This window comes from Truncatella angustata (genome assembly GCF_020726525.1).
Source record: "Truncatella angustata strain MPI-SDFR-AT-0073 chromosome Unknown BKA67scaffold_7, whole genome shotgun sequence".
Lineage (NCBI taxonomy): Eukaryota > Fungi > Ascomycota > Sordariomycetes > Amphisphaeriales > Sporocadaceae > Truncatella > Truncatella angustata.
In genome coordinates, this window is record NW_025763387.1 from 484,162 (window position 1) to 505,674 (window position 21,513).

General features: G+C 51.2%; 8 protein-coding genes across 8 annotated transcripts; 3 read left to right on the plus strand and 5 right to left on the minus strand.

The window, feature by feature from the left end:
- On the minus strand, positions 1-1,245 carry BKA67DRAFT_661358 (uncharacterized protein; the record flags this gene model as incomplete). The annotated part of the gene is made up of 1 exon (XM_046107794.1): positions 1-1,245. One exon carries the CDS (start codon positions 1,243-1,245, stop codon positions 1-3), a length of 1,245 nt encoding a protein of 414 aa, XP_045954884.1.
- A 1,808-nt stretch (positions 1,246-3,053) lies between these two features.
- Positions 3,054-4,367, plus strand: BKA67DRAFT_522409 (inosine-uridine preferring nucleoside hydrolase; the record flags this gene model as incomplete). Its single annotated transcript, XM_046098373.1, has 1 exon — positions 3,054-4,367. The coding sequence occupies one exon, from the start codon at positions 3,054-3,056 to the stop codon at positions 4,365-4,367; it is 1,314 nt and encodes a 437-aa protein (XP_045954885.1).
- A 220-nt stretch (positions 4,368-4,587) lies between these two features.
- On the minus strand, positions 4,588-5,033 carry BKA67DRAFT_661360 (uncharacterized protein; the record flags this gene model as incomplete). The annotated part of the gene is made up of 3 exons (XM_046107795.1): positions 4,588-4,782; positions 4,847-4,923; positions 5,006-5,033. The coding sequence occupies 3 exons, from the start codon at positions 5,031-5,033 to the stop codon at positions 4,588-4,590; spliced, it is 300 nt and encodes a 99-aa protein (XP_045954886.1).
- Positions 5,034-6,523: 1,490 nt separating this feature from the next.
- BKA67DRAFT_538420 (uncharacterized protein) lies at positions 6,524-7,162 on the plus strand (the record flags this gene model as incomplete). The annotated part of the gene is made up of 1 exon (XM_046100460.1): positions 6,524-7,162. One exon carries the CDS (start codon positions 6,524-6,526, stop codon positions 7,160-7,162), a length of 639 nt encoding a protein of 212 aa, XP_045954887.1.
- Positions 7,163-7,345: 183 nt separating this feature from the next.
- Positions 7,346-10,202, minus strand: BKA67DRAFT_361923 (alpha-amylase). Its single transcript, XM_046096429.1, has 12 exons — positions 9,829-10,202; positions 9,731-9,777; positions 9,570-9,678; positions 9,097-9,518; positions 8,952-9,037; positions 8,827-8,900; positions 8,757-8,771; positions 8,679-8,706; positions 8,187-8,615; positions 8,067-8,117; positions 7,932-8,007; positions 7,346-7,754 (listed from the first exon to the last, which is right to left on the minus strand). Exons 1-12 carry the CDS (start codon positions 10,048-10,050, stop codon positions 7,499-7,501), a joined length of 1,815 nt encoding a protein of 604 aa, XP_045954888.1. The 5' UTR covers positions 10,051-10,202; the 3' UTR covers positions 7,346-7,498.
- A 1,850-nt stretch (positions 10,203-12,052) lies between these two features.
- BKA67DRAFT_661363 (fungal-specific transcription factor domain-containing protein) lies at positions 12,053-14,816 on the minus strand (the record flags this gene model as incomplete). The annotated part of the gene is made up of 5 exons (XM_046107796.1): positions 12,053-12,217; positions 12,273-13,391; positions 13,453-13,512; positions 13,574-14,639; positions 14,695-14,816. The coding sequence occupies 5 exons, from the start codon at positions 14,814-14,816 to the stop codon at positions 12,053-12,055; spliced, it is 2,532 nt and encodes an 843-aa protein (XP_045954889.1).
- A 2,857-nt stretch (positions 14,817-17,673) lies between these two features.
- BKA67DRAFT_522665 (multicopper oxidase-domain-containing protein) lies at positions 17,674-19,623 on the plus strand (the record flags this gene model as incomplete). Its single annotated transcript, XM_046098394.1, has 2 exons — positions 17,674-18,127; positions 18,182-19,623. 2 exons carry the CDS (start codon positions 17,674-17,676, stop codon positions 19,621-19,623), a joined length of 1,896 nt encoding a protein of 631 aa, XP_045954890.1.
- A 784-nt stretch (positions 19,624-20,407) lies between these two features.
- Positions 20,408-21,238, minus strand: BKA67DRAFT_661365 (hydroperoxide and superoxide-radical responsive glutathione-dependent oxidoreductase; the record flags this gene model as incomplete). The annotated part of the gene is made up of 2 exons (XM_046107797.1): positions 20,408-20,485; positions 20,540-21,238. 2 exons carry the CDS (start codon positions 21,236-21,238, stop codon positions 20,408-20,410), a joined length of 777 nt encoding a protein of 258 aa, XP_045954891.1.
- Between the last annotated feature and the right edge of the window lie 275 nt (positions 21,239-21,513).

Consider the following 21,513-nt stretch of genomic DNA (forward strand, 5'->3'; position numbering starts at 1 on the left):
TCAGACCTCCCACTCCTCCTCGACCTCATCGTCGGCCGTCTCCTCGGGAGTCAAGGCGGCGAAAGACGAGTGGCTGCTGAGAGCTGGCTTCGACTTGTTGACATGGACAGGAGCCTGGGATACTGGGGCAGGGGTAAGGGCGGAAAGAGGCTTCTCAGCCACGGCTTCGTCGGATCTCTTGCCCTTCTTGGTCTTCTTGTTAGTAACCTCACTCCAGGCAGACGAGTCATCCATGACCTGAGCGATTTGCTCCTCTTCCGAAGGCAGCGACGATGCCCAAGAGTCAGATGGCTGCTTGGTGGCAGCAGGCTGGGGAGTTGAAGGCTTCGGGGTGTTGGCAGCAGGGACCAGATCATCGAATGTGTCGAGCGGCTGAACAGTTTTCGGTGTAGAGTCACCGTTGGTCTTTGCTGTCCAGGCGTTGGAGTTGTTAGTGAAGGTAGATCCGTCCTTGGCAGCCTGGCCCCTGGCCTCTCGAGCGCGCCGCCGCTGTGCCTCTTCAAGCTTCTTGCGCTCGATCTCATCTTGTTCTCTCTCGAGCTTCTTTTGCTCGTTCTTCAGACGATTCTGTCGCTGCTTCTTGGTCTCAACGACAGCCGGGGCCTTCTCCTTCTTGGGCTTAGCCTTGACCTTGTCCGTGTCGGTCAAGCGCAGCACCGAAGGTCCTGCTGAGGGAGACTCGAGCATGTCCGAGACACCTGTGGTATCAGCAGGAGCGGCCTGAGGAGAAGCAGCTGACGAGAGATCATCATCAGCGTCACCGGCCGCTGAGGAAGGTGCTGACTGCTGGGCAACAGGGGTGTCGGCCTCTTGAGCATGCGACTGCTTGACGGACTTCTGCTTCTTCTTCTCAGATTTGGGTGCTGTAAACTGGGCACCTGTCTTAATCTTGGCCAAGGATTGCGCGAAGTCCTGGTTGGCACGAGCTTCGTCTCGCTTCGCAGCAGCCTCAGCCGCAGGATCGTAGTTGCTGGTGGTGGTGGTGGTGGCAGCAGCAGCATTCTCGCTCGTCGAGGGCTTGGGCTTGGGCTTGGGCTTCTGCTTGGTCGCCTTCTCGGCCTTCTTCTTCAAGGCAGCCGTGGCGGAAGCGATATCGGCACCGACATCTTGCTTTGCCTGCGCAACCGTCTTTGCGGTGGTTGCTCTGGTCTTGGGACTGCGGAGGAGAACAACAGCGCCGATGACACCAATGATCACGGCCCAGCCGACAGCAGTCGTGGTGAAGGTATGGTCCGAAGAACTCATGATTGGTTGTGTGTTCGCTCGCGCTGACCGTGTGGTGTGATGAAGGGTCTAGCTGTCGATAGTGCCAGCTTGTCAAGTTTGAAGAGCTGGCAACACAGGCGCTCGGCTTCTGATGCAGCGCGAGGCAACGCAACGGCTGTGGATGGCAATTGGTATCAAAAGATGCAATGCGGAACCAGCACCGTTGAGATGGCTGGGTGAAGAGAGCAGTGTCGACCGAAGATGGGAAGAAGGCTGCCGAAGAGGTGGAAGTCAAGCAAGTCACGGTGAGTGGAAAGGAGAAACGTGGAAACCCCCAAAGCAATCCCCAGAGCAGGCCAATTAGTGGATGTGGGGCAGGCCCAATAGCTGGATTGAGGTCGAGACCGATTGACAATTACTCCAGGGTACTGTGTGATTGATGGTGGGCTGGTTTGGTCGAGAGAGCTGATCTGATCTGATCTGATCTGGCACGATCTGGAATACGATGCAATGAGAACAAATGTCATGAGCTAACCGAAAGGTCGGCTGAAGAAGAAATGGGCGAAAGAGATGTGAATACCTATTGTCACTTTGCTTGACGTTAGTCTAGTCCAACTTGGATGCTGTGGAAAGTACACAGTAGCTACTGTAAGCAGCCAGGCAGGGAATCGGACAAAGTCTTGGCGCTGCATGAAATTGGACGATTGAACAGGTGGCCATTGAGCTCCAAACCGGAGCTGTTCTGTCCGCCCGCGGTCAACAGCGGCAGCTGCAAGGGTAGACCAGCACCGTCAACGTCGCAGTTTCAAATGGGAAACCTGGTGACCGTTTTGTCGTAGCCCCAACAAAGTCAACGAAACCATGTGTTGCTACATACTTAGAACAAAGCCACAAGCCAAGCGAAGAACCGATCACATTGTAACAAGGTAGAGAGCACAAGGTCGGCAAACTGCAAGGAGATGCTCGGTTCATGCTGCCGGGATCGCGCTAACTTTTGATCTGCAGCGACGGAGGAACACAGCTCGTTGGATGCGACCCCTGGAGGTCCAGAAAGGCAGTTGTTTAACTCTACGGTAGAGCTTGCATGTTCAAACGAGCTCGCGAGCTGCTAACTAACCTAGCTGTCTTCATGTACATTCACATTGGTTATCTCTGAGATGTGAGACATGGACGCCAAGAGCTAGAGACGCAAAGCCCAGCGGCTCTTCGGACAAGTGCAGGAGATGGCACTCGCTGTGCAACACGAGTCGAATGCCCCGATGATTTGCTCTTGACACTGAAAAGCAGCTTCCGATCGATATGCAAAACTTCAGTGGCCAAACGGCGTTGTGCAACATAGGAGCTGCTGTGTCGAACCGCAGTCGAGCGACAGTGATCACAAAATATGGTTCCTATTCATCTGTAGCTATGTATCCTTTCTGGTTAGAAAACGCGATGAAAATGAGGGGTAACCGGCGTTGGCCGATATAAGAAGCAGGAATCTGGAGAACTCCAGCTTTCGGCAGGTTATAGATAGCCCTGAACCAGTCTTTAGTGTAGGCATGAGTAGTATAACTCGTTCACCATATCACCACCATCTGAACAGCTGGGAGGTAAGTGCGCTTCGTATGTGTAGTGCTTGGCTCCAACTGTCCGGTTTTCGCTGGTCACCGGTGGGCTTATAATTGGGTCTCAGCCTTATCAAGCTCCCCTCCTCCATATCAGTTCAATTTGCCTCGTCAAACCTGCTCTCAAGCTTCCTACTATATACTTACTCTGTCAAGCTGTCGGCCTTTTGCAGAGCTCAACACGGGGTCACATTTCATTGGCAGTCGCGTATATACTAGTGTCAAGAGACAACAATAGTCATGGCGCCGAAGAGCAGAGTCATCTTCGACACCGACCCAGGTGTCGATGACATGCTGGCTATGCTTCTGGCTCTGGCATCATCACCCGAGGAGATCGAACTGGTTATGATCTCCGTTACATATGGCAATGTTCCCCTCAAGAGCTGTCTGACGAACGTGGTATCCATGTTCCATGTGCTAGATAAAGAGCTGGAATGGCGCAGGTCGAAAGGCAAGCCTGAAGGCTTCGGGTCTCTGAAGGCATATAAGCCCATCGTAGCCATCGGCCCAGAGCATGCCCTAGAAGAAGAGATCTTGATGGAGGACGGGTTTCATGGCTCTGACGGTCTACACGGAGTTCACGCAGCGCATCCCCACTTGAGTCCTGACGAGACATGGAAGTCGCTCTTTGATGATGGTGTTCCAACGCCTGATCAAGATCCCGCATATTACTCCTATTTCACACCATCCAAAACTCCCGCTCATAAGGAGATCCTGCGAATCCTTAAAGAGGAGCCTGCGAATACAATCACTATCTGCGCAGTCGGCCCCATGACGAACCTTGCTCTGGCTGCAGCTGAGGACCCGGAAACATTCCTACGTGCCAAGGAAATCTGCGTTATGGGTGGTGCGGTTGAGGTGCCTGGTAACATCACGCCAGTCGCTGAATTCAACACATATGCCGATGCGATCGCCACAGCACGCGTGTTCGCGTTGACCTCCGCTGTGCCGTCGTCCACCATGCCCGTCGTACCGCAGAAGATCGCCAACCTTGGACCGTATCCAGAGAAGCTATCACGCAGACTGAACTTGAGTCTGTTCCCACTGGACATCACCACACCGCATCTCTTGAATAAGGGGTTCTTCTTCGATACGATCACACCTCACGTCAAGGAGGGTAGTCCTCTTGCTTCATGGATCAACCACATCATGAGTGGTGTGTTCCGGCAAATCGAGAGCTGGGTCGCCGCTGATGAGGAGCCCGGACTGTCACTGCATGACCCCCTGACCGTTTGGTACAACATCACGCGCGACAATCCTGCATGGAAGCTGGCGAAGAACGCGCCGGAGGACATCCGCGTAGAAACCTCGGGCCAGTGGACCCACGGCATGCATATTGCGGACCAGCGTGGCCGTAAGAGGGCCCCGGGAGCGGGATCTGCCGTCGGGCTGTCTACTGATGCCGAGGGCTCTGCCGATGTGACCGTGGACGAAATCCCAGGGGACGAATTGGGCTGGCTGAGCGCGAAGAGGGGAAACAGGATCAACCGACTGGCGGAGAGCCCTGGTTTTGACAAGTTTGCGCCGGATTTGATGCAACGCCTGTTTGGTTAGATACATATGCACAACAAGTTATAGAAGTCTTCGGGTTGATGAAGCTGTCAGCCGCAAACCGCAATTGTGTGGGTATCATTTGGACAAAGCGTACCCTACTCAAACTCAAGAAATTCTCCTACCCATGCCACGAGAACCTGAACGCCATCAAATGCAATGTGGGAGCTGAGACGCTTCGATGCGCAGCTCTCCGGCTCCTTCATGTCCACGCTATGTTTTCCTAGATGTGCTTCGTCGTCCCAATTGGATTTCCTCTGACTTTCGACCAGTCGATATCATTCTCGATCTTCTCGTCTACCAAGCCCACAACGCACACGTTATCACCTCTGACAATGTACAATCCTAACGGGACTTGTTCGGAATCCTCGGCATCGTCGTGTGCCCGGATCACTCGTTCGACAGCACCTGAGAGGACCTACGCACCCAGCACATCAGCCCACGGCGTTCTAGGCTCCAGAACATGTTGGTTGTATACGCACCAAATTGGTCGAGTTGTCAAAACTCTCGAGCTTACCGACGAGCATTCGCGAATCAACGGTCAGGATCACGACCTTCTCTACCGAGCTGTCAGAATCCATGTTGTAAGCTCAAGATATCGCGAGACATTGCCCAAGATTCGCTCAAGAGTGACGACTTACTCTCAATGTAACTCGCAAGGTGGGACATCTTGCTCGGCGACACAGCAAACTGCTGCAGAGACAATGGATGCAACCGGTGAGAATGCGTGCGCAAGTGTATTATGACATACGAAGCTGGCTTGGAAAAAGAACAAATCGTGCAACACCGAATGTTGGGATAGGTTAGTTGCAATGATTGCCGGTGTGCTCTCCCTTAGGCGTCTTACGGCAATAGCTCCAGAGCTCACAGCACCAGATGCTTGATTGATCGCGCTGAATTTCCAAACGCGTCGGATTAAATTGGGGCCGGCTGTCAGCTGTCAGAACAAAGCACCGACCATGCTCGGTTTCTGGTCACAAGCATCCACCGTTCAGAACAACCCGAGATATAGGTGGACGTACGCTACGACCTACCAACAGGACGCCTCAAAACAGCACAATGCTGTTGCAGACGGTCAAATGTGGCATTATCAGCTGCCACATATGTACAGCACACTTCAAACTTCATACTTCATACTTCGTGCTTCATGCGCTATACTGCATTGCAATCTCCTGATAACAATTGCATGTTCAAATGTGAAGAGAAAGACGACCCTAGCACCTATGAGTGAAGCAGGGCATCTCCAGAGATTATCAAGCCGCGCTTTTTGGTGAAGTTACCTCCTGGGGCCTCCTGAAGGCCTCCCCATCTTCTTTCAATGCGCCTGGTCCAATACGATGTTTGGCGCATGGGTATTCCTTAATCGAGTTTGAGCGTTTTGGGGGATAGTTCAGGAACAGGAAAATGCACGCCAATCATAAGTGAATACAGGTGTCCCCTATTGAAACAAATGCAGGGACGCAAAGACTGGCTGTTTCATCCCACTCAAAGAACAGCCAAGATGCCAAGACGATTGGCTGCTGTCAGCTCCTTCAGCCGCCTCTCAACCCCACAAACTCTCCACCCTCAGCTAAACACCTTCTCTTTTACGACCACGGGACAGACTCAGGGGAAGATCGCTCACGATCCAGCGTCAACTAGTGGCGACTCAATTCCGAGGTCAGGTTGACAATAAAACAATCACGAGAGAAGTAGGTACTAATCATGCTCAACGTGAATCTTCCTGCTCTGTCCTCTCTCAATCTTGTGCTTTGTATTTGCCTTCATCTGCTTCAACGGCCCAGCCCGTCTCCAAGTCGCTCATTTTCATTGTTCTTTACTCGGTCTAGATGACCTGGTCTTTGTTTGATACCAAGGGCTACAAATCAAATTTCTGCTTGTGTGACAAAAAAAAAAAGACACTGAACTCACAAGATCATTCTTTGCCGCTGTGTTTGCTTTGTACGCTCACGACAAAGCAGCAATCACTGTTGTAAAGTCAAGATAAAACACTGAGGCCTAGTATCATTTCTTTCCCTGGATCACAAAACACCACACACTCATTACAACAGAATTCACTTCTCCAGCCCCATACTTAAAATAGGGCTCGTTTGACACGATCCCCATTATTACTATTCATCAACATATCATAAAGGCAAAACCACCAACAACATCTCAACATGAAATACTCCCAGATTGCCACCCCTCTCCTCCTGGCTGGTAGCGCTCTCGCCGCCCCTCTCAGCAGCGTGCAGAAGGTCGAGATCCGCGCGGAGAGCGCAGCCAGCATGATCAGTGCGATCGCACCCGATGCCTCCAAATGTACAGACACGGCATCGGAGTGCCGGACCGCGGAGCAGGCCGCGCCGTGGCTGATCACCGCCCTGTCCACGTACGGAATCATAACGTACGGGGAGATCGCCGGCCTTCTGGCCCTCATGGCCTACGAGTCCGGTGACTTCCAGTACAAGCACAACGTGAGCCCAGGGCGCCCCGGCCAGGGGACCGTGAACATGCAGACGTTCGACTACAACCTCGAGTACGCCGGCACCTTCGCGGAGCTCGACGCGCAGGTCGCCGCCCTGGGTACCATCACGACAGACGCCCAGAAGAACCAGCTTCTGGCGCTCGTCACCGACGACAAGTACAACTTCGGGAGCGCCGGCTGGTACTACACGACCAAGTGCGCGAGCGTGCGCCCCGAGCTCCAGAAGGGCACCGATGCTGGGTTTGCGGCGTACATGGCATGTGTTGGTGTCACCGTCACGGATGAGCGAAACGCGTACTGGACAAGGGCCAAGCAGACTTTCGGCCTCTAAGTTGCAGTTTGATTGAGCGGCGTGTCTCATAGGAGTTCAGGGGACATGAAATGGCGGTATTTGGCGTTTTCGGAATTTCGGACCAGGCACAATTTAGGTATGAAATGAGTACATGAAACATGAACAAAATTCAGTTATATATGATAGCTTTGTCAAGTACAACACGAGTACATTTACCGGATAAATATTGTATTTTAAATTTGCCCAGTGGGTTTACTCTCAAGCGTATGATTATTAAAAGATATATATACTCTCTTGAACACTCAAATTCCTTGACGTGGTTTTCTTTTTTTTCTTTTTAGGAAATAATCCTGTTGGCGGCGTTTTTTGTTTTCATCAGCTCTGCCACGTGTTTGATACCACGGTCTGAGCCGCCGTGCAACTCGTTGGCACCGTATAGCTGTGGTTCGGATCCGCCTCCCAGGTCACCGTACCGCTGCTGGCGACGTTGATGAACTTGTACGTGAAAGTCGTGCCCGCGGGCAGACTGATCGTGCCGCTCCACACGGGACGCGAGCTCGTGTAGGAGGCTGCACTCAAGGCGATGGCCTTGGAGGTGTCCCAGCTTCCCAGGGCGGATATGCTTCCCACGCTGTGTCGGAGGGCAATGTGTTAGCAAGCGTACTTTGACTTGACTGACGTTTGGGGGATTTCGATTGAGATTGCTGATTCACAGGCTACGTTGGACTCGAGACTCGCGCTCGACAGATGTTGTCTGAATAGGGAAAAGGGACAAGGGATAATAGCGGTAACAGGGGAGACCACATACATCTTGATAGTTTGCCCAATTGAGGTGACCACGGTCTCGTTAAAAGTTATTGGAACCGACGAGCAGGCTGTTGAGGCTTTTTCCCCGAGTCAGTCATTTGATCATCGATACGGAATATGGGGGGAAAGGGCTTACTTCCAGCCGGCGCGGTTGTCGTCTTGGTCGTAAGGGTTGTCGTTCCTCCACCTGTGAAACTGATTAAGGCGTCAATTCAAAAGGGATGAGTGAGTGCTGTCATGGAACGGGGTGTCTCACCAGAGCTAGTTCCGCAGATACTGTACGAGGTAGGTACCAAGATGGCAGGTAGCGGCCCAACATTCAGGGTGACGCTACCGCTTGAGCTGGCAGTATATGATGTACCACTAATGACGTCGCAAAGGGCTTGGCTGGCTGTGAAACCTGGAACGGTGACCGAGGAGCTCGACCCTGCGTTTGTGAAAATGCCGTAAACGCTGTCCTTTTTCATCGCAATAACGTGAGAGTCAGCGTATGTTGAGTATGCCTGGTATGAGACATATGAGCTTGACTGGGAAATCGCCGTGTTACGGATCTTGTTAACGGTTGTGATAAACTTGTACAGATCTGAGTTCGTGTTGTAGCCAGAGGTCCAGAGCGCCTCGCGATTGTTGGGATCGGCACCGCCAGCGTACTGCTGCTCCTGGCCATAGTAGATGATGGGAATACCTATGATAGTCTTAGGATTTGGCCATCATCGGAACGGAAATGAGTTAAAAACAGCAGACTCACCATCTGCTAGTATTGTGAAGGCAATTGCCTATATGCGTTGTCAGTCGTATCCTCAACTTGGCAATCGACACTTCTTACATTTTTTATCAAGTTCTGTTTCAAAAGGTCAGCTATCCGTCCATCGATCTTGATTATGATGAAGACATACTGTGTTGCTTGTCAAGGACGGGAATCGGACTTGATCATGATTCTCCATGAAAGACCCGAGAGTGCTTGTTTTCACTAATCTATGTTAGCAGCAACTCACCCATATCGACACTATTTGAGACGTACTTGAGCCCTTCAAGGTATTGATGCCGGTGACTAGATCGCTGATAGACCCCGAAGTGGACTGAAAGGCGCGAGTGATCCAGTAATACCTGTAAACTCGTCAGCAACTGTATCACCTTGCTCAGGGGTACGTGCCATCTCGACTTACATCGGATAATTCTCAAGTCCACTGATATAGTTCAACCAGTCAGGGAAAACGCTTGGGTCGCCATTGTAGACCTCTCCCATGTTGTAGACACCCGAAGCCGAAACCCAGTTTGGCCAGAAGGACTTCTCCACGTGCTTCGTGCTGTCCATGCGTAATCCGTCGATGCCGTACGTCGAGACGAACGACGTGATCCAGCTGTTCCACGTGCTGCGGATACTGCTATCTTCGGTCCTAAGATCCGGAAGACTTGGTGCTCCTGTGACCTCCCAGCATTGTTCGATGGATGTCTCGTCGCTGTAGTTGATGTCACAGGGCGTATGGTACTGGCTTTGCTGGTTGAATGGAGTATAGATGCTGTAATCGACACTGCTACCGGCGTTCGGGGAGCCCATGTGATTGTTTACGACGTCGACCATGAGATACTAAGTATTGGTTAGAATTGACCAAGACCAGAACTGAAGAAGAGGAAGTACCATTCCACGAGCGTGCAAGGCGTCTGATAGGGACTTGAGATCATCCGCAGTACCAAAATTGGTGTTGATGGTAGTGATATCTTGGGCCCAGTATCCATGGTAAGAAGTCCTGAAGTGTGTTTCAGCATTTGAAGTTCTCTGCTAGGCCTGGAAATGCATACCCTCCTGAGCCCTCAAGGATATTCGTGACAACGGGAGAAATCCAAATCTGCCACACGATTAGACGATAAAGAATACTTGACTTCACGATGACGCTTACAGCTGTGAAACCCATTCCTTGAATATAGTCCAGCTTGTTGATGATACCCTTGAATGTTCCACCACAGTACTGACTCAAGGTACAACTAGCAGTTGTCGACCCATCGGTGCGAGCAAAACGATCAGTAACGATCTGGTAGATAGACTGTGACTGCCAGCCCGCTGTACTGAGTGCTTGAGCAGCCGTGGCCCAAAGGGCTGACAACAGGACGCTAGATCTCATCTTGTTCGGTTCTTGAATGGTTCAGGCAAACCGAAATATAAAAGATGAAGTCAAAGGAAGCAGACCCCAGGTTTGTTTGGTGCTCGACTTTGAATCGATGAAGCGATGGCTCTCATGGAATATAATGTCGAGGGATTCAAGGTCAGTATATAGTTTTCAGGAGTATGGCAGCTGAGGCGCTCGGCACGGTTATTTTACAGCCACCCGTCGATCACAAGGGTAGACGAAAGCCGGATTCGAAAAACGAGTGACTGCCCAGCTAAGTGTAACCTCGCTAGGGCATAATACTCGGCGACACGTTCAACTAAAAAAGCATGAGATACGGGCCCGATTTTTCCTCCCTCGCCCTCATTGAGCAGCTACATTGGGCGCAGAGTATAATACCACAAGTATTAGCGTTGTTGTCGCCGATCCTCAAGTAGATTGAGTTCCAAGAAAATATTCGGGTAGTGTCCTTCTCGTGGTTAGGTACAATGTGCGACGAAGACCATATTTGGCAGTTGCGGCCGCCCCCGCCATTAATACCCCACAAAACTCCGCCCCTGACAGCACGCACAACACCATTTCCCGGGCCAGGGGCAGCCGGACTTGTATTTTCTGGGCCACTACTGTCCATCGTGACTTGAAAAGAAGGACCGATTCGGCCAGCATGCTTTCGGTCCCAAAGCCGACGACGTAGCGTTATGTGGGGGAGGCGCCTGGGAATGCATGAGATTGCAGAAAAGCAGTGTTACGGCATGCAAGCCATGTGCTGTCAGATTTCCCCAGATACGACTCTGCTGTAGAATGTGGCTTGCGCCGAAATAGATGACGTCGAGCCGGCTAGAGCATCAGTCTCCGATTGCAGCTGAAGCGATGGAACGACAACGCTTCCGCCTTTTGATGTGAATTGATATGTACGGAGTCTGCTTTGTGCTACTTCACCGCCCGCTTATAGCATATGGTATTGTCTTGTGAAACTGCAACTTGTTATTTTATGTCGCTCAACGATGAGCCCATCGCATGTTCATTTCAAGTAATTAGTGGGTATCACTGTTTTTCTGACTCCATGATCCCAAGTCAATACCCGAGGCCAAGCCTTCTCCGCTTGCCTCCCGTTGGCAGACCGCGCCCTCTATCCCGTCCCCAGTCGCATCCAACTGAGCCTCAAGTGGGTGAGTTGACGGCGAGCAGTTTCTAGTATTCCCCTCACGATAGCCGCTACACCTGAGCTTGTCAACTGCTTACTCCACATCGCGCATTACTCCTTGCTAACCTAGTAAGTTGGGGTAGTGCCCTCGGGGAAAGCTTTTAGGGCCGTTTAGGGTATCATTGGGTTGTTATAACGACTGTGCGCGTGTCATCTTGGTCATCAATCCAGGGAACCATAGACTGGACATAAATTCTCCGCGAGTCCCGTTGTGAGCTGTCGTGGGGATTCGTGTATAGGCCCGAATCAACTTGCAAAAGTCCGCCGGACGCTTAGGGAGTGGCATTACATTCAGTAATTGCGGCACTGACCTGGTCTCGTCGCTTTTTTGAAGCCTCAATGCTTCGTGGTAGCCATGATTTCTCCTGGTCAAATCTGTGATGCTGTGTTTGGTCCTGCCGGGCACACCGCCAACGTCCCCCATACGCCCGTCATTCTATATGCGATGGTCAGAGTATAGCCCCCTCGGCCCGACTCCGATCAATCGCGCATTCTTGTCCTTGCTCGAAATTCAATAGGCGAGACCAGAAATAGTACGTGAAGCTTCGTGGCACTCAACACCTTGGCGGCAGGAAGCCCCGAGATGAGCTGATCACGGGCTGTCCATAACAGGGACAAGCAGGTCATGAGGATGATGTGTATACAATGTAGCGGAGAAGAGTGGTTATATTGATCCACGTTTGTTCTTGCCCATATCCCCGTACCATCTGTAAACTCACATCGCTGATTACGTAGGATGTACGATGGGTATACCTTTACACCACAATAGCTTTGTACATCCTTCCATAGGGGGATCGCTCCGTTAATCATTCCTCATGAAGGGTTCGACTTATTCGTCCCCGGGGTGTTCATATTCATGAATGAGAATGAGCTGTCAGTAGAAGTGCCTTGCGGGGACTGCTGCTGTCCATCAGGGAAAAAGCCGAAAGAAGCCTGCTCGCCGAAATTCACATTTTGCGTATAATTCTCGAATGCGGCCTATTAATTTGTGAGCTCAATTAGTTCCCCAACGCCATTGGCGGATATTACTTACCCAATCGAAGCTCTGGTCCAAGGCCATGTCACCAGAAGTGCCTCCAAAGTTGTTAAACATGGAGAATGGAGACGCGGCATTATTTGTTCCAGATGGGAATTCAGCTTGTAAGAGATTGGGAGTGAAGCCAGAGCCCATGTCTTTCATACCCATGTCCAGTGGTGGGTATGCGGTGCCGCCTGGAGATTGATAGTTCGGCGTGAGTCCAGTTGACATCATGCCTAGCGTCATGGCTGCCGAATGTTCGGGCTGCAAATCGGCTGAACCGAAACTTCCAAATAGGTTCTCTTGTTTCGTGAGATCCAGGTTCATGGTCGTAGGGGCCGAGTTCGGGCTCTTGATCTTTTCTAGCAGGATATCGAGAATGTTGGCTGCCTTGTAAGCTTCCACTGAGTCTTGCGTGAGGGATTTCCAAATGTCCCGGACACTTTCTAGAGCACTCATCATCTCCGTTCGCTGCTCTGGAGTCCAGAAATAGCTTGCCTGTGAATCCTGCCGTTGTCCAGACGTTGCCGCAACGTTGTCATGGTGGAGCTCAAGTGCAATCAACATCGTTGGCAAAAGGGTATCCTTCGAAGTAGATTGCACATACCACTTCATCGTACGAAGCCGGCCAGTGGGCTGACATTCCCGCTGTATAGTGCGCAGATGTGCCAGGGTTTCTAACGATGCTTCGACAGCACTGCGCCTTGAATGTGCATAGCGCGGGTTCTGCCTCGCCCTGATCATGTGTTTTCTGTGTAGCATACACATGATCTTTTGGTACAAAAGATTGATGTTGAAGCGCGCGATCAATAGGGTCACGGGATCATGCGATCCCTCCAATGGATGTATTTTCAGATGTGGAGGAAGTTCCTCCAATATTTCCCGCAGTCTGCTGTCATGGCTCAGAATATCTTCGTACGCGGCCTGCCTTCCAACACGCGACACGGTTTGTAAAATGTTGCCGAATTCGATGCAAAGACTCGTCTTTGCGATCATGTAAGCCATAGGAGTCGGCTCAGTGATTGGCCTCGAGGGCGGAAGAACCTTTGTATCTGGCCCGAATTCCTCGTCAAAGATGTTGTGGGGTAGCTTCGTGTCAGTGTCGTGGTCATAAATCATTGTTGGTAGGGAGACCTTATAACGACAGTTAGCACTGCCGCATGCCGCCTGCACAAAACACAACAACCAGACTTACTTGATAAGAAAACATGATGTCAGACATGCGGATCAAAGCCCACGTCCGTCGTCGCATCTCCTATAAAGACGTGGTCAGTCAAGCGAATTCGAATATCTGTGGGTTTAATAGATTCACGTACTCCTTGAAATGGTGTAACCGATGGAAACCACTCAGAATCACGGTGGTAACCCATGCGCATAGCTATCCTTGTTATCATGGAAGTGATAAGCCACAATGCAAGATCGGCATCCCAGCGCGAAGACCATTCCCCAAACAAATACAGAATCATTGTCTCCACCGTGTATTCGACAGGTTTAGTGAAGTCTGCTGCCACCAGGCACTGTACTGTCCTCAGTCGATATTCAGCTGCAAGTTCCAGTGATCTTCCTTTCCACTCCGGTGGCTCATCTCCTACTTTGTGATAGCTCAGCATCGCCAGACACAGCATTGAGTATACCAATCCAACCCACATGATTGACGACCTCGCAGGATCTTGCCAGTGATTCCGCAACTGCTGCTGAAACGTAGGCCCATGTATGATGCTCACAGCTGTGTCGAGCGAGTTGAAGTACCGCGAGACAAGGGTAGTGATAGCGGACTTTGCCGGCATCTCGGCTCGTAATTCTGTCTCCGAAGCTGGCGGTGCTGAAAGGAGGAAAATCGGTGAGTCACGCGCAGTCGCCGGCTTTGATGACATGACTCTCTCATAGCTCTTCTCCAAATCTTTCTTGTGCGAGGCGAAGAAGGTCTTGACCTCTGAGATATCAGCGAGCAGGGTATGCCAATGATCTTGCCCAATATACATGGACTTGCCCTTATCGACATCTACTTTCAGCACACCAAGGGAAGTGGCTAGATTGTCCTCCACATCACTGTCGCCTTCGGGTTCATCCCTCATGGAGTTTTCGTCTCTGTCGTTCTTTGCACTACTGCTATCTGTGACAGAGGCGCGTGCATCACCAGAAGAAGCTGTAGCTGCAGCGGCCGCAACGGCGGATGCATCGATGTTAGCCCCGCCATGCATCAGAGTCAATACCAAGCCTTCGAGACGATCGATGCGATTTTGCATATCGTCGGGGCTTGCATTTGCTGCATCGGTAGTTGTGTTCTTCCTTCGTGTTGACGGACTGGCATATACGCATGAGTGTGTATCGCCACGCTTCACGCAGTTGTCACAGTTTGGAGTTCCTCTATTGCACTTCAATCTTGGACAAGGTAAGCCTCGCTGTACTTATCATTAGTGGATGGAAGTCAACTTACTTCCTGGTTCTGCAGGGCAAGCAGCTCAAGGGAACACGGTTCCTGCGTCTGACTACGCGGAACTGCTCCTCGGGAGAATGTCCCGACGAAGAAGTCGCTGCAGATGGTGGTGTCGGCGTCATAGTGAAATGTGTCTGTTCCCCCCTCTAAACTGTTGGCCACTGTTTGCAAAACGGTACAAGTTGTTTATCGTCTTGGTATCTTCCTCCTCCCTTTCTTTCCAGATTGACTCAATACGCCCCACAATGCTTGGTTCCTTCAATTTGCATGTGCCTTCGGTTCGCATATCAGGCCGCCTAGTTAGTGTAGTAGCAGCAGCATATAGCAGCGCAACCTGCCGCAGCGTGACGGGCCAACGTTGCCGCAACAGCACGACTGGGTATGAGATATCCCCCGTCGATCTAGTTCTTGTTTCTCGTTTCTTCTTCTTTTCTTCAGAGTGCCCTGACCTCGATATCTTCAGCTCACTTTGATGGGCGGTTGGAGTTGGTTGCCGGGTCGTCTCGAAGGGTCTGGGTGTGGCTCACGGCTTGGACGATCGCAAGCTGGCGGACAGGCGGTCGAATTAGAGTTGCGCAGAAACGCCCCTCAAACCAACCGACTCGAGCGAAAGACAGGCGGAGAGGGAGCCTTGGAAGCTGGGGCTTGGAGCCGATTCCACTGACGGGGGGGGGGCTACGCGCACCAAAAACAGCGATGTGTCTTATTGCGCAAATGCCACGCTCGGTGATGGGTTTCGCAACAAGGTGTGCAAATTCGTTATTATTCAGCAACAGCGGTTTGCAGGAGGGAGAGATGGGCGGGAAAAGAATTAGCTCGCAATAACAGAGAAGTCAGACGGAAACGTTCGTGTCAAGGGCCTGAAGCAAGAAAAGACGGGTCCGAGCTAGGAATCTAGACAGTGGGAAATCATCCGCGTCGATGCAGCCAACCATTGGGAAGCGAGAACCGTGAAGCTGCGTCGCAGGGCAGGCTGACCCCTCTAAAGAACATGCGCCATGATTGATTACCACCTGCTGTACCGTGATCTTCGCTCGCGTATGCATGTACTCAGTTGCCTTCGCCTCGACACACCCCACGCATACTGTGTGGTAAGTCCCTACCGTAGTGACAAGGGTCGCTGACTTGGCAACATGCCATCAGGTGCAGTTGCCCGTGGACCCCCAACAGTAAATATCATATTAGGCAGTCAGCCGTCGTCATCAGTGTTCCATGGTGACCGGTCTCTACCACAGTATAGCATGCCTTATCCTACAGGGACTCCATAAGAGCACTAACCTTAGTCTATCACTGCTGGGGTTAGCCCAGCACCAAGTCATGTTGGGCCCTATTGAGTTTCCGCCAGACACCTTGACTACAACACGGTCGCCTGTATTCTCCAACCATCATGACGCCATATATAAGCCGAATGCATTACATGTGAGAGCCAGGAAGGTGCGCCGTCTTCTACAATGAGTCACGTCAATAGACCTCTAACTATTCGAAACCGACCAACATGCAGTCTCTATGCAAGGTAACATGCGACTAAACACGTCGTACCTACATCAAGTGTCGATCCAAGCCGCTAATTCTCCATTGTTTCTTAGCAATATCCAAATTCCTGCAAATTAGTATGACTCATCCGGTAGTTCGAATGAATTGGGTGACTTCTTCACCCGGACTTAAGACCTTATTGCCGCTGCAAATCTCAAATCTCATGCGGAAGAGCACACATGTTTTAATCCTGTCGTTAAAAAACCCTCTTCCCAACTATAGTTGCAAACCCTTCTATCAGTCATGAATGTCTTCAAGACTCGTTGATTTCCTTCAAGTCCAGTGTGCTACAAACCACATCGGAGATAGAACTGTTAGATGGCGTGGACTTGGAACGCCGGCGCAGTACTATAGTGGGCAACAAACTCACTGATACCATGTATACAAGAGAGGCATTCAAGGTTTTGACTTGTTTCTCTAAAGATATCAAGCATAACTATCGTACAGGCAGGCTGTAAGGTACCGTGCAACGCTATACCACTAAGATTTCCGGGAACGTGGATCTGGAACTCGGCTTTGAGGCCCGAGCCGGCATTGTGGCTACATATTCTTCGCTATTCTTGAAACCAATCAGGAGGATTTCACGCGCCACGTTCCTTCCGAACCACCACGCAAGTTTTCTGTGTCAAATTTCTCTTTAGACCTGTCTGAATGTTTGAGTTTTCTATGGACGTTGCTTTATGCTCACGCGACCGATGCGAGTGAGAGTGCTATTTCCAATGATCTGAGGTGTTGGCGCTTGCTTGTTTGGCTATAGTTGAAGCACGGCATTTTGTGCATGAGGGAGCCAGCAGGGGGGTATCACAAGCTTACTTGGAACCTCGAGAATTCACCTTCCAGACTCCCCAACTTCAACCTTACAATTGCCCAGAGCTCGACAAGACGTTTGTCGCTTGCATCGTACGCATTCATATGAGATACATGCCCACGGCCGCTGATAAGCTGGGATTTAAATCTAAGAGTTCCATGAGCCTGCGCATGGTCGCTATTTATATCAAGTCAAGGTGAGTTGCCGTGAGGAGTAACTCAGCTCTTCTCAAATAGCTCTTGCCGCCATACCACGGTCTACTCAACCTCAAGACACTGGAGCCTTGTTTTACAGCAACTACTTGGAATCCTTGCACGCTCGGCTGCTTCTTGAAACCTTGGGTCGCAAACTTGCTGCTAGCTTATCCGGTCATGAGCGCATATAGTCCTAAGAGCGCTGCATCGCCCAATGCAGACCGCCGCATTGAGTCGGAAAGGATGTTGTTTGATTCGGATGATGACGATGGAGATGTCGATACACCGGCGTTAAGTGGTGCGGCAGGCGATGTGGAGCAAAGGAAAACACTGCTGTCCAAGGAAGAACCGGACGTCGAGACACCCACCAGACCGAGAGGTATGGGCTTTAGGGGAAACAGATCGTGGTTTATGAGGGTATCCTGCGTTTCCATCGTATCATTCATGGTTCTATTTGATTTGTGGCTTGTTACACGAGGAGACACGGACAGAAATGCGACAAGTTCAAGTTCTGGATTGACTGAATATCTGGAGCTCCCTCTGCGAAGGTCTGACAAGGACTATATACTAGACACAGATTGGGACTTTGGGGCTCCGCGTCAGGAACGTCACTATGACTGGACCATCATAGAGAAAGAGGGCAATCCGGATGGCGTGTATAAGCCCATGATAACTATAAACGGGCAATTCCCAGGGCCGTTGGTCGAAGTCAACGAAGGAGACACAATCGTAGTCGATGTACACAACCTTGCTACTAATGCAACCGCAATACACTGGCACGGTATATTTCAGAACGGATCTACCTGGATGGACGGGACGTCGGGGGTGACACAATGCCCAATTGTGCCTGGGAAATCATTTCAATACAAATTTACTGTCAAAGACCAGGCAGGTACTTGTAAGTGCGATTGTCTTTTCCAAACATTTGACATTGAATTAATAATGCCTCTAGACTTTTATCACGGCCACCAAGGTGTTCAGGCCCTTGATGGCCTTGTTGGCCCCTTGATCGTCCACAGTCGCGAGGAAGCAAAGGTTCGCCCCTTACCATACGTGTCCGACCGTGTAATCATGCTCCACGATTGGTATTATGATCAAGCAGAAGGCCTTATGCGCGATACTCTATCCCCTGGAAATGAGGATTCGCCAATTCCAAATGCTGCACTTATCAACGGCCTAAACAAAGTCGACTGCAGTTTGCACACAGCTCGTCGTTGCGACAACCAGGGTGCATATCTTCCCACCATAGACCTTGCTCCTGGCGTAAGCCATCAGTTGCGCTTTATCAACTTGGGTGGGTATGCTTGGTTCCAAGTCTCGGTTGATGAGCACACAAGCCTGCCTGTAGTCGAGATAGACGGCACATCAATCGAGCCAGCGCCCGAATCGGATATCGTTCTATCTCCTGGGCAACGATATAGTGCAATCTTGACCACTAACCAAGCGGATCAATCTGGTCAGGAGTCTTTCTGGCTTCGTGCCCGAATGATCAAAGCCTGTTTCGCTGAGCCTACCATACCGGAAAACGGTTCTGATGAGGCCAGGGCTATAGTACGATACTCTTCCCCTCCGGCCACCAGTTCAACAGAGCAAGATAGCTCCTCGAGCGCCGCATATCAAGTTCTTCCAACTACAAACAACACAAATTCGAATTACCCCATGATTTGCAAAGACATGACTGCACGCGCACGTTACCGACCGTCGCCTCCACAGCCTGCGCCAGACGTCGCAGACCATTCGTGGTACATCCGTGTCAATCTCGCAATCGGCAACTGGCGGCTCCAACGCGGCGTCATGAACTCATCCTCGTTCCGCCCCGACCTCAAACAACCTACCTTGCACCGTATCATCGACGGCCTCGCAGCATCCAATGGGTCATTCAACATGGAAGGCGTCAACACCGCAGCCTTTGACAAGCAGGAGCTAGTCGTCTCGCATAGAGATATCCAGACCGTAGACATAATCCTGCAGAACATGGACGAGAACAGTCACCCCTTCCACTTACACGGGCACCAGTTTTGGGTCTTGGGAGCCGGCCACGGCTACTTCCCCGGCTATGACAAGTTAGGCCTGAAAGCCGACGGCCAGGGACTGCTGGACCCGAGCAATCGCACCGTAGTTGAAAATCCGCTCAAGCGGGACGTCGCAACCGCGGAAGGTTTCGGCTGGGTGCTTCTAAGATTCGTGGCCGATAACCCTGGCGTGTGGCTGTTTCACTGTCATATGATCTGGCACAGCGAGGCGGGCATGGCGATGCAGTTTGTCTCGAGACTGGACGAGCTGAAGAGCTGGACGCTTCCCGCCGACGTGAGGGACTTGTGTGAGGCGCCAGAAGAAGAACTCAGGTTGGGAGCACCACCAAAGGATGATGTGTTCTTTGGGTTTCATGACTGAGGAGGGGCTGATCGGGGAAAGATACGTAAATGTTAGGTGCTACGTATGTCATTCAATAATGTCAAACCTGCGTGGCTACATATATACTTGTACAAGGACGAGGCATGTCCAGGACGACCCATAGAGTCTTTGCAACCCAAACTGCAAGGATACCCAGCAAAAGCTTTCGTTAGAGCTTTGCTACCATAGTATTAATCAGAAACTGTTATGTCAGATGACAGATTGGAAAAGCATAAAGGCCTAGTGTTCCTCGAAGGGCAACATGCAGTTGGTCTATAAGATGAATAACGCATCTCATTTGAGTGACGTTGGAAGACGTTGCAGTCTTATAAAACAAGACAATGTCGGCTGATCATCTCTTTCGCCAACCAGTTGCAACTCGAACCTGCAAGAAGAAAAATCATTATTTTCAATTCCAGCTTTTCAAAAACTCAATCATTGGTGACATTTTAGACCTCGAGCATCAAACTGATTTCCTAATTTCCACCGGGATTGTCAAACGGGAAAGAATGATTGTTAACATATGTTTGCTTGATTGACCTTGTTGTTGCACGAATCATGCTAGATGGACATGACCTCAGACCAAAGGGACTTTGAATTTCACCGGCTTCAACCGATCCCGATTTCGATACGTCTTTCCGTGGCGCGACCTTTTTCTTCAGCTTCGTCGGTATCTGCATAAAGATTTTTGAGACCCTGTCTTCCAAATCCGCGTATCTGCAATAGCTCGCTCTTCCATAATGTCATAGGCTCATTTCAAGTTCGAATAGACTCATTTGAACTTTCATGCAGCAGCAGCTCCCTCCTTTGCCACACTGTATGATTGGAAGAAGTCAGAGTTGCCCTCCAGCTCCTCCTTGATCTGCACAATTTGTCAGTCTCAAACTTCACGGGGACACACTCAGCAAGCACTTACAATGTCCAGCCCTCCAACCAGTTCGCCGTCCATCCAGAGTTGAGGATATGTCGGCCACTCAGCGTACTCCTTCAGGCCTTGCCGCACCTCATCATCGGCCAGGATGTTAAAGAAACCGTACTTGACACTCCGATCTCGCAGAATTCCCACCAGTTGTCTCGAGAAGCCGCATTGCGGGGAGCTGGGGGTACCCTTCATGAACAACATCACCGGTGCGGCTTTGACGAGCTCGCCCAGCCTCTTGAACAGCTCCTCCTTTGCCTTCTCGGGATCTGCAGCCGTGTCGACCTCGTCCTTCTGCTCCACTGCGCCGGCTGCGCCAGCCGCCGTACCGTTGGGCGCGCCACCTGCGGCCTTCTTGGCATGTGTCTCGATTGCGTTTCTGACTTTGACTGCACTGCTCCCGCTGACGGTGTCGAGTACGGTGTCGCTGCGCTGGAGTACCAGGTAGGGGACAGCTGTGACGTCGTAGGTTTCGCTAATGTCGCTGAGCTCTTCAGCGTTGAGCGAGACCCAGCTCGTCTGCGGCGGGTCGGTGACGGGATACTCAGATGCGAGAGTCTTGAGGACGGTGGCCATCTGTGCGCAAGGTGCGGCCCAGGGTGCGTGGAAGGAGATAATAAGGAGGGTCTCCTTGTGCAGAGCGGCGACATGGGCGCGCCACTCGTCCTCAGTGGTGATCTCCTTTATTGTCGACATTTTGGGCTGCTGGTTGTTATGTGTCTAAGACGTGTATGAGCGTGTCGTGCTTGTGGCAAAAGGAAAACCAAGAGGTAGAGAACGGATGCGAAATAAGGCTACCAGGCTTCTTGTGAAAAGGTGGTTGATGCGATTAATGTTTGAAATAATTATTAGTTCAATGGGTTGCTCTGCGCCCGCGCCAACGCCCACACCCACGCCCACCTCCGAAGCGCGGGGCGGTTGATGACAATTCGGTCGCTGTCTTATCGATCAAATGAAAACCCCGCCATCGC